General features: G+C 46.5%; 1 protein-coding gene, 1 long non-coding RNA gene and 1 pseudogene across 2 annotated transcripts; 1 reads left to right on the top strand and 2 right to left on the bottom strand.

Moving 5' to 3' along the window:
- Positions 1-217: 217 nt before the first annotated feature.
- Positions 218-2698, top strand: LOC147976707 (tryptamine benzoyltransferase 1-like). Its single transcript, XM_087519828.1, has 2 exons — positions 218-1155; positions 1229-2698. Exons 1-2 carry the CDS (start codon positions 745-747, stop codon positions 2156-2158), a joined length of 1341 nt encoding a protein of 446 aa, XP_087375954.1. The 5' UTR covers positions 218-744; the 3' UTR covers positions 2159-2698.
- A 1339-nt stretch (positions 2699-4037) lies between these two features.
- Positions 4038-5509, bottom strand: LOC147976706 (uncharacterized). Its single transcript, XR_015602170.1, has 2 exons — positions 5207-5509; positions 4038-4246 (listed from the first exon to the last, which is right to left on the bottom strand). It is a non-coding gene; the product is annotated as an uncharacterized LOC147976706 (long non-coding RNA).
- Positions 5510-5961: 452 nt separating this feature from the next.
- Positions 5962-6952, bottom strand: LOC147976705 (BTB/POZ and MATH domain-containing protein 2 pseudogene; annotated as a pseudogene).
- Positions 6953-11960: the final 5008 nt, after the last annotated feature.

Here is an 11960-nt window from a genome sequence, read left to right as displayed (position 1 = left end):
ATACAATTGAGTGTTCGACTTCAAATTTAAAGGGACTAATAAACCCGAACGGAGGTAGCATATCCCATACCTCGATGCTAGAAATAACGGCGTGTGCAAGCTATGCCAACGTGGATGGCGCGACTCTACAAATCGTCAATATAGTTGGCAACACACTCATACAATTGACGCCACTCCTTCGGAGGCCAGAAATGCAAATAAGTTTCTCGAGAGACCATCGGTGCAATTAAGTTGCAATGAAGGCCATTGAGGGCAAGCCACTTCAACCTTCCACAGTGTTTTACCTTATCCAGCATTTTCGCAGCACAAGTTTAACTTCATGGACGATACACCAAGTATAAACTACAGGATAAGACCCCGTCCCGAATCTCTTTCTTTGCCTTATCAGTTGCTCTCATCCTGTCTCATGAGGGAGAAACTTGGGCCCAAAGTACTGCCGACTCTAACAACGTATACCCACGGCTACCTCGATTAATAATCATATCATATACCCACGGTACAGTGTACTCCCAATCTCCTACTCGTTTTCACACTAGTTTAGTCGTTGGCTCCGCTCAGCTCTGCATGACCGCATCAAAGTAAAACACGCAGGATTTTTACCAGCCCTGACTCGGCTCTGCATCAATCAAAGTTATAAATGCAAGTTACTCCCGTTTACCAAAGCGTGCAACACGTACTAGTCGAGATCACAGAGTGCGAACCTACGTACGTAGCTAAAGCTAGAAACATACCAGAGTCTCATCGATGGAGATCACGAGCAGCACGATGGTGAAGCCGGTGTGCTCGGTGCCGCACCCGCTCGACGGCGAGAAGGTCCCGCTGACCGTCTTCGACCGCGCCGCCGCCGACGCCTTCATCCCCACCGTGCTCGTGTACCCCGGGCCGGCGCCGTCCAACGAGGCGGTCAAGGAAGGACTCCTCAGGGCCATCGCAGCATACCCTCACCTGGCGGGGCGGCTCGCCCTCGACGATCATGGCCGGCGCTTCCTCCACGTCAACAACGAGGGCGTGCTCCTGATCGAGGCCGCCGTGCCGGTCGACCTGGCGGACGTGCTCGTCGACGGCCGCATGGCCGGAGACGCTGAGGACCTCTACCCTACGATACCAGAGGTATTAATATACATGATTTTGCTTGTGCCACAACTCACGTTACATGCATGCATGCACTAAGAACGTAGCACATGGCCGCTTGCAACCGCTTATTGTACCTTTTTTTTTTCTTGTGCAGGAGAACATTGGGGCGGCGCTGCTGCAGATCCAGCTCAACAGGTACAGGTGCGGTGGTCTCGTGGTCGGCATATGCTCCCACCATCACGCCGCCGACGGCCACTCCATGAGCATGTTTTTCACCGCGTGGGCGACGGCGGTGCGCGAGGGAAAGGACTTCACCACGCCGACCCCATTCCTCGGCCGTGCGAGAACGTCCGTGCCCCGAAGCACGCCGGCGCCGGTGTTCGACCACCGGTCACGGGAGTTCACTTGTGGAGACCGAGACTCCTACGCCGTCGTGCCCATGGACAGGATCAAAAACCTCACGGTGCACTTCACGGCTGAGTTCGTCGCCGACCTCAAAGCCCACGTCGGCGCCCGCTGCAGCACGTTCCAGTGTCTCCTCGCGCACGTCTGGAAGAAAATCACGGCGGCGCGGGAGCTGAAGCCCGAGGAGTTCACCAAGGTGAGGGTGGCCGTGAACTGCAGGGGCAGGGCCAACCCGCCCGTGCCGATGGACTTCTTCGGGAACATGGTGCTCTGGGCTTTCCCAAGGCTGCAGGTCCGGGACGTCCTCAACTCGAGCTACGGCGGCGTGGTCGGCGCCATCCGCGACGCCGTGGCACGCATCGACGACGAGTACGTGCAGTCCTTCGTGGACTTCGGCGGAGTGGCGGACGCGAACGGGGAGGAGCTCGTCGCGACGGCGGCCGCTGCCGGCACGATGTTCTGCCCGGACGCAGAGGTGGACAGCTGGCTGGGGTTCAGGTTTCATCAGCTCGACTTTGGCACCGGGGCACCGTCCGCCTTCATACCGCCGGACTTGCCTATTGAGGGGCTCATGATCTTCGTGCCGTCACGCAAGGCGAACGGCGGCGTCGACCTCTTCATGGCCGTCGCGGAGGAGCACGTGGCAGCGTTTGAGGAGATCATCTACTCCTTGGATTGATTGACCCAGCCAGGGCATGCATGCTTGTTTCGCTTGCATGCATGTCATATAGAACGTGGTAAAAAAATGTACGTTGTGTAGTAAAAAATGTTTATCGTGTATTTTTAAAATATCTATTGTATATTCAAAAATGTTCATTGTATATTCATGTAGTTGAAATAATGTGGTCCACACGTATTCTTTGATGTAATTTTAGAAAGTGTTGGTGTATTTTTTTAAAACTGTTCATGTAATTACAGAAATATTGACTTACTTTTTAAATGTTAATGTAATCATCTTACAAAGTGGCTGTGCCTTTTTAAACAATGTACCTGTAGTTTTAAATTGTATTCATGGATTAAAATAAATCCAGGTATGTGTAAATAATCTTTATATATTTGTAAACAAAAAAGAAACTTAAAACACACAAAAAGGAGGAAAATGAAATCAGAAAACGAAAATAGTGGGGCAAAAGGAAAAACAAACAGAAAATGAAAAAAAGTAAAACCGAAACCAGACCAAAACCTTGTCAAGAGCTCGCCTCTTCGCCGATTCAGGAGGAGTAGAGCATAATATCTTTCATCGATGTAGCAAACTAACCTTGACAACTTGTCTTCACCAAGGAACTCCATCGGTAGAAGATGAGGATATCAAATCTCAAAACCGTTTCAAAGTCGCCGCTCCAAGTAGGGCTAGGCAAAATTTTGAGTGCGGACAGCAAGGCGACAACAAACATGTGCGGCTTGGATGGGGACGAATTATGGGCTTTTCCTTATATTTAGGGCAAAGCGGGGAGGATAACTATTCCTGTTCCAATTATATAGTACTGTACTCCGTAAGTCGGAACACCTTGGAACACGCTGCACCCTCAAGCCCCAAACCGAGACATCGCTTGGTCCATGAAGGACAGGACGCGTTTTGTTGTGTCTTCCCGCCAGAGCTGTATATCACCTGCTGCGAAGCAGAGCTCTGTATCGCCTCTAGTAGGCGCTCTACCAGACCGACCCTTCACTACAGCATGATTTTTGTTTCCACTGTTTTGCACGGCTTTCCTAGGTTTTTCATCAGTTTCCATTGTTTGTCTATATGTACATTTTTATTGTTTTTCTTCGTTGTTTTTTCATCAATTTTATTTTTCTTATTTTTCTTTTTTTTCCTTACATTTCTACCTTTTTACAAATATTTTACATCTTTCATATACAATAGAAACATTTTTATATACCTTTAACTAACATTTTTTAAATATATGTATTGATCTATTTTCTCAAACACACTGTATATTTTTCATATACAACATGAGCATTTTTACACACATTGTACATTTTTTGGATACACCTTAAACATTTTCTTATATATGTTTAACATTTTTAAATGGTTGATTGACATATTTTTAAAATACTTGTTTTTAATATATATTTTGAATACATGTTGAAACATATTTTATATTTTGCAAAACATTGTTTTTAGTCTTTTGAACATTTGAATACATTGGATAAACATTTTTTTAAATTTCACAAACATTTTGTTTGAAACGCGAGAACATTTTGTAAAATGTAGCATATATTATTATTTTTGAATGGTAAGGAACTTTTTTTTTGAATTACATGCACATTTTTTTACATCATACTTAGAGATCTTGTTTTAAAGAGACTCGTCGCCTCTTCTCCCCATATGGCAATAGCTCGGTTCATATTTGCTGGACGAGTATCAAGGAAAAGCACTTCTGATTTAGGCCTCGCATTACCTAGGTTGCATTACTTGAACTTAGCCGGCAATAATTGTAAAGGTTTAAATACAATTTGCCAAACCAAATAGCAACAATTGCTATGTATTGCTCTTATTCGGGCATCATATCTTGGTTGTAAGCCAATTTGACTAGGCTGGAAAATTAAGGAGTAGGTAAAGGAGAAGAGAATGTCATCGCTAGTAGTTCTGAAGATGAGGATTTTTTACACTTTCTTTTGCACTCATCCATAGTCGGGTAGCAGAAATTAATTGGCAAACAACAGAAGCATTCTCCAATAGAGCTGCATCGATCATGACTTACATGAGCACATAGCCCGTCTGGCAAACTGATCTTCTCGATATCCGTGTCAGCCATGATTCGGCCTATCGAGTAAGAAAGAACAACCGTTATGAAACTATTTTAGGCCTCCTTTAGTTTGGAGGAATTTTAGAGGATGTGATTTTTATAGGACTTTTTTCTTTAGAGCCTTTTGGTTCATAGGAATGGATTCCTATTCCTACATAGGATTAGTTTCTATCCTCCACATTTATAGGAAAATAAAAATGAGCCTAGACTCAATGAAAAAATTCCTTCAGTGTGAACCAAATGATATCTAGTTTTCTATTCCTACTCATAAGATTTGAGATACATGTCATCTCATTTCCTACAAAAAAAATTTCTATTCCTACGACAATCCTATCCTATGAACCAAAAGAGGCCTTAGAGTAGAATAATTAAACGTGCAACAGATGAAGTAAAAAATGAAGAAGGCCTTCACTAGCTGGCTATACTACATACTTCCAGGAGAAGCAAAAAAATTAAACCCAACTGGTGTGCTTACAATGAGCAACAGTAGCAGAGCATATGAGATGTAGAGACAGCAGGGCTAGTGTGTGCTTGTCCAGACCCCGATCCGGATACAGCACTGCACTCGATCACTTTGGTTGTGTATCGACGAGGAATATTTGTTCTACTACAATACTAGTACTTGCGATCAATCAACAGATGACAGATTGAGAGAAGAGAGATCCGGCCGGTGCTATAACTCATCCCGATCCCGTGCAGACACCAATGAAGCCACAAATTTGAATTATTTGCTATCTTTCCAGAGGGCAGCACGTACGAATTGGTGGCAAAAATCAAGTTAGTAGGATTGATTATTTACCTCCTTTTCTAGACAAGTTTCCAAATTTTGGTTGCAATGGTTCGGAAGTTGTTGCAGATTTGTCGGATTTTATCCCCTATGTATGTTTATCTTCTATATATACTTTCCGAATTGTAACTCTCTTATATGTATAGTGTACAGTACATCAGCAGGAGACGATCGAGCACATCTCACGCACCTGGCGAGTGTTTCCCGGCGATGGCCGAGACGCCGGCGGCGGCTGCGGGCGTGTTGGGGATGGTCTTTAGCCAAGCAGGCTTCCTCTGGGACCGGGCCGTCGTCAGTGGGGCGGCGAAGCAGAGGACGAGCAACGCGATCGCGAGGATGGGGGAGGGGCAGCGACCGCCAACGCCGGTCGCCATGGCGTCTCTCTCTCTCTCGTTTCCTTTGTGGATGTGACGTGTGGTGGCGGCGAAGCATAGGAGCGAGTGCCAGAGGTGCGGAACGGCCGGCAGCGCATTCAGTTGTACACTTCACTTCACTGGGAGTAGATGCTATCAGATATGGGATCCGGCTTGTCTGCTCCCTCCCATGCTCAGACTTCATTCTATGACTTTATTTTTAATTTAATCATCTCCTCCTTCCCCTTCTTATTTAAAAAAATGAGGCCGGACCTTATTTTGTTTCAATCAAATCAAGCCACGTATGCGGGAGTACGGATGGACGCACGCACGAGGAGCAGCCAAGTCTCGTCCCCAGATATGTCTCGACGGCACCGGCAATCTCAATGCGTTGGTTACTCACATTGATGATACACTAGAGAAATCCAGGGAAAAAGCGCCGCAGAACTAGTTTCTTTAGCAAACAAATACTCCCTCCGTCTCATAATATAAAGAGCGTTTTTACACTAGTGTAGTATTAAAAATGCTCTTATATTATGGGACACAAGGACAAAAGGAGGAATCGATTTCAATCGCTTGCACTCCTGATATACTAGTATAAACGACAGCCACAGCTGCTCCTCAGATGCTGAACGCCCTCGCTCGCCGTGGCCGCTGTCAGGTTCCCCGGAGAAGTGAGGAGCCTGAAGCACGCCTTCTTGAGCGCACCGCAACCGTGCTGCTCGGCCAATGCCAGCGTAGTCGCCACCGTGCTTCTGCAGTGGCGGCTGCAGAGCCTCTCCTCGCAGATCAGCTTGAGCCTCTCCATGTCATACCTGTCCGCCGCCACGAGCAGATGCTGAGCCATCGCCGTCGAGTCCCCGTCGTCCATCTCAGGCAGCGAGTCGGTGTAGACGAAGTGGAGCAGGGCTCCGAACACTTTGGGCTCCACGTCGTCGATCCGTACGCGAGTTGCGGTCCTTTCCTTCATCGGGCCAAGCAGCTCCGCCCTGAAGACGGAGGACCGGGCGGCAAGCATGCACCTGTGCGCAGGAAACCTCTCGCCGCCGACCTCGAACGTGACGTCCGAGCCCTCGCCGGCCGAGAGGAGCCGGGCGAGATGGCGGCGCATGTCTGACGGCGGCACCAGGACCGCCGGAGCGACCATGAGCTCGGTGACGATCTCCTTTGACACCGTTACATCGCACCTGATTCTCAAGGCATCAGCCCTCAAGTACAGATCCCTCCAAGTCCTTACGTTTGATTACGCCGAAGCCCCACGGTCCTTCTTTTACTCTGAAGGTGCATATCTGGCTTTCGTTGCTGCATGATGTCCCTGATTCCCCGTGCTGATCGACCAAACTAATCTTGAACTGTGCCTTGACCTCGTCGGCATCGGTGTGAACGAGACGTAGATAGATGGATATCCAATCGGCGTCATCCGAGGTTCTACCGTCGGGGTAGTACAGGATACACCAGCGATGGCCGCCGACGTCGAACGTTCCGGACTTGATGTACTTGCCTGTGCCGAGCCCCTTGGTGCGGGAGTACCCGTCGACCGTGAGGACGTGCGACCCGGACACGGCCTGCGCGACGATGGCCGCCGCCGCCGCCGCCGATGATTTTGGAAGACGGGGAAGAGGTAGGCATGGCGACGGCCGCCAAGTACTAGTCTTTCCTTTTCTTTAGGTATTTGGCTGGTCTTTTTAACTGTGCCCCTACCTTTTCCTATTCGTCTCCTTTCCAACTTCGACCGCTCCACGAACCAATCTGCTCTTTCATCACCAGTCAAAAAATAATAAAATCTGCTCTTTCCTTTGCGTCCCGCCTCCGCCTTCTCTCTCTCTCTTTTTGCGTTCAAACCTGGGAGCTTTTATTCAACGAAAAAACTCCTTGCATCATCAGCCAATAAACTGATGAGCAGAAAGGAAGGTTTCGAGTCAGTCCAACTCTCGGTTACCATCAGCGTGCAGGCATGCTTTGCACAAAGATGGGCCGGTACGTTGGCCGCTCTGGATACATGTTGAACATCAAACAAATCAAAAGCTAAAGCAAGCCCTATTGTGGTGATATTTCCAGAGATTAACAATCTTCAGGTAGCCCGTCTCCATAATCACATGGGTGAAACCGCGCAGATTTGCAAATATAACACCGTCTCAGAGTGTCAGGGTCTCACCAATGAATGGATCCGTCACTCCAACATGTGGTTTGCTTCATGCACCCAGCAAAGCGTTGCTTGAGCGGGCAACCCTCCCTGCACCTACTTTATTGGAGTCCATATCCAGTGCCGCATCAGTATTAATTTTAACCACACCAGGATCAGGAGGTCGCCAACCATGTCCTGGGAGTATCGAAGCATGAGCCTGTGGGATATCCAACAAGGCCAGGTCCTCTCTGATGCGTCGAACCGAAGAGAAATGATCCAACTGATCATCATCATGTGTGATTCTGTTTCTTGAGTGCCATATCGTCCACATAACTGAGATCATTTGAGCCCTCTCAGTATCCGAAAACTGAACATCACAAATGATGTCACAAGACCATGTACTGGGATGCAAGCGCGGCCTTCGAGTGCCAAAAAGAGCAAAGGCTTGCTCCCAAAACAGTTTAGCGTGTGAGCAATGCATTAGTGCATGCATTAAGTCCTCATCCATAGCATGGCAGACATTGCATCTGCTTGTAACTTTAATGTGATGATGCCAAAGAGTGCTTTCATCTGGTAGGATTCCCCTGATGACTCGCCACTAGAACACGATGAGGTGCGGACGGCTCTGTTTCAGATGTCACCGTCCAAAGCCCCGGGTGTCGACGGGTTTACTGCGGGGTTTTTCCAACGACACTGGGACCTTATTCAAGGAGATCTAGTACCGGCGATTCTTGGTTTTTTTGAATGGGGGAGAACTACCATTTGGTTTCAATGATACTTCCATAACTCTTATACCAGAGGTAAGGAACCCTCAATCGATATCTAAGTACCGTCCCATCTCCTTGTGTCCAGTTCCGTATAAAATCACCGCCAAAATGATTTCTATTCGGTTCAAAGAGTTACTGGATACAGTGGTGGGTGAGGAACAAAGTGCTTTTGTTCCCGGCCGCCTAATTACTGATAACGTGGTTGTGGCCTTTGAGAGTGTTCACACCATGAGAAGGTGGAAGAAAGGGAAGAACTATATGTGTGTTGTCAAGCTAGACATGATGAAAGCCTATGATAGAGTGGAATGGCATTACTTACAGGCAATCATGATCAAGCTCGGCTTCAGTGTTAATTTTGTGAATCTGGTAATGAAATGTGTCTCCTCAGTAAGGTTCACAGTTAGGGTGAATGGTGAGCTCCTTCCGTTTTTTGATCCCTCTAGGGGTCTGTGACAGGGCTGCCCCATGTCACCGTTTCTTTTTCTCCTCTGTGCAGAAGGTCTCACCTCATTGATGAATTCTTATGGAGGCGGTGTTGTGGACAGGGGCATACGAGTGTCTTTCCAAGCGCCCTGGGTGAGCCATCTGCTTTTTGCCGATGACAGCCTCATTTTCATCAGTGCAACACAGGAGAGTGCTGATAGGCTCAATGCTATTCTACTCATGTATGCAACATGTTCGGGCCAGTCAGTGAATCAGGAGAAAAGTGTTGTCTTCTTCTCACCAAATACGCCGAACACTAGAAGGCGGACTGTTAAGTTTGTCTTAGGGATTCAGGTGGAAGCTTTCAGCGAGCGATACCTTGGACTACCGACTACAGTTGGTAGGATCACCAGTGGCACCTTCAATCACATAGGTGACCGATCGAAGGGGAAGATGAATGGTTGGGCAGAGAGGCTTCTAGCTTGCGTTGGAAGAGAGTCACTAATTAAATCAGTCATCCAAGCTATCCCAACTTTCAGTATGAGCTGCTTCCTTTTGACAAAGAAGGTATGCAAAGGGTTAACTGCTAGCATGGCAAAATTCTGGTGGAGTGGATCCCTCGATCGACGGTCTATGCATTGGCTGTCTTGGGAGAAACTTGCATCTCCAAAAATTCATGGTGGAATGGGTTTTCCCGATCTCGAGCTGTTTAATCTTGCGCTTTTGGGCAAACATGGATGGAGATTCATCACAAACCCTAACTCACTATGTGCGCGGGTAATGAAGGGACGTTATTTCCCTGACTCTGAATTCATGGAGGCTATTGTTCCGCAATCAGCTTCGGCCATTTGGCGAGCTATAGTGGCCGGAAGAGGGGCGCTTCAAACAGGGTTGATTAAGAGGGTGGGTGACGGGAGCTCTATCTCCATTTGGAACGACCAATGGATACCCGGCCTTTCCACCCTTGCCCCAACGGTTATGCTAGGAGGAACCACACTGGGTACTGTTGATGAGTTGGATACTGATAATTGGACTTGGCGACGGGAGCTAATCCGAGACACCTTCTTAGCCCCTGATGCCGATGCAATTCTGAATATCCCACTACGACGGGGTGGTGGGGATGATTTTCAAACCTGGGCCCATGAAAGAAGTGGCATCTACTTTGCCAAATCTGCGTACCGTGCTCTTGTGAATCGGAACGAGCGAATTGCTCTAGATGAAGGGACAGTTACCAACACCTCACAGACGGACGAGCAGATGGCTCCGCCTTCTCCACGTCTCACCGGGCGTGTGAGGTATAACAGCGTGAATGTAGTAGCAGGGTTCGCTATGTACAGGCATGTCCTCTGTCAAGGTGTTGGTTCAAAGCTCGACTTGGGGCATGAAAGACACAAGTTCAACCTCTGGTCGATCCTTCAACAACAGCATCACATTTGGCGATCTCTTTTCGAAGGAATGTGGAGATCGATACTGCCGTGGGCAGGCCTAATTTGGATGGCCCTTGGATTTCTATTTATTTTGTAATCCGGTTTAATTGGTGTCAATATTTAGCTTTGGTTGACATTATTAATTAATGATACAGTTTTGCTAAGGCACATCTAGATGTGCTCTAAGTATTACACATCTAAGTCCTATGTTATTAATTAATAACATTATTAAAACTTAAATGTGCAATAACTCAAGCACATCTAGATGTGCCCTAAACAAACACTTTGATATATGACAGCCTACATCAATCCGGTCCATCGATGCAAAGGCCAATTTATATATTCTTTTCAAAAAACAATAGGTTTGCGACATTTTGGTAAAATAGCGTCCAACCTGAAGAAAACACGTTACTATCATGTAATCCATTCCATAGCTGCTATAATATCGTCAACAAATCAATGGTCCAGCTAAAGCAAATAAAATGCACCTTGGATGCTGCACTTGGAACAAAAGCAAACCTGCCTGTATGCAATGCTCAAGAAATTTAACTTGAAAAGATCTAAAAGATCATAACTCTAAAATTCTTCAAAACACTTGATATCTATGAAGAAATAAGCATCATACTCAAAGGGATATCACAGGCGGCATATGGACCCCAAATGTTTTTTCGGAGTTCAATATCCACCAGATCACCACACCGAAGTGAAGTCTTCAAAACACCTATCATCTATTTAGAAATAAGCATCATACTCAAAGGGAGATCACAGGCGGCAACTGATGGCAAACATAGATGGAATTCAACTGGTCAACATTTCTAACAGGGCCTGCCCAACCTCGTTAACAGCTAGCAAATCAGGACATCATAGCATAGCTTGAAATCATGATTCAGCCTGACAAATGTGAGAATAAATTTGCAGGAATCAATGAAATGAACAGAGGATAACAATCAGGATAAGCCATTTCACATGATTGCAGTTCTCCGGATATAACAGCCACAGATGTCTAAAGTTTGTAAACAAATAAATTGAAGCATTAAACATTGCATCAGGATAAGAGACGCGACAACTGGTATATACCAGATATATAAGCTCATATGCTGATAGCACTGTCAAGGCTAAAAGAAATGAGCCATGTAATGCATTTCATAGCTGTTAAAATATTGTCAACAAAGCAATGGTTCAGCTGAAGAAAAATGATCATCACTTTGGCTGCTGCACTAGAAAGGGCAACAAGCCTCCCTGTGTGCAACAGCAACAACAACAAAGCCTTTCAGTCCCAAACAAGTTGGGTAGGCTAGACTTAAAACCCATAAGATATCAAAACCAAGTCATGGTTCTGGCACCATGCACCTGCCCATGGCTAAACCTTTGGTGATATCCGAGTCCTTCAGATCTCTCTTTACGGACTCCTCCCATGTCAACTTTGGTCTAACCCGACCTTTCTTGACAGTATCAGCACGCATTAACCGTCCACTATGCGCAAATTCCCTATGTGCAATGCCTAATAAATTTAACTTGAAAGAGGTCCAAAGATTCACAACGCTATGCAACTGCTGGCAACATATATGGGGTTCGACTAGCCAGAATTTCATCCAACAGGGCCATCATCAAATCTAAATAAGTGAGCATCATTCTCAAATAATGCTCAATATGCTCAAATAAATATCTAAGTCAGCAACTTCAGGGAAATGCATATGGAATTCAACAGCAAATTCAGACAAACGCATATGGATTTCAACAGTGCAAATATTTCATCCAAAAGGGCGAACCGGGCCTCATTTACGCCTATCAAATCAGGGCATGGTAGGTTAGCTAGCTAGCAAACCATGATTCAACTCGACAAAAGATA

Source organism: Triticum urartu, chromosome 4A, assembly GCF_056163025.1.
Source record: "Triticum urartu cultivar PI428250 chromosome 4A, HENAU_Tu73, whole genome shotgun sequence".
Taxonomy (NCBI): domain Eukaryota; kingdom Viridiplantae; phylum Streptophyta; class Magnoliopsida; order Poales; family Poaceae; genus Triticum; species Triticum urartu.
Note: the sequence above shows the minus strand (reverse complement) of the source record. Positions and strands in the feature narration are given on the sequence as shown.

Coding starts and splice junctions, on each gene's coding strand:
- LOC147976707 (XM_087519828.1), top strand. CDS start 745: ATGGAGATCACGAGCAGCACGATGGTGAAGCCGGTGTGCTCGGTGCCG. Junction 1,156..1,228: donor TGCCACAACTCACGTTACAT/GCATGCATGCAC, acceptor TTTCTTGTGCAG/GAGAACATTGGGGCGGCGCT.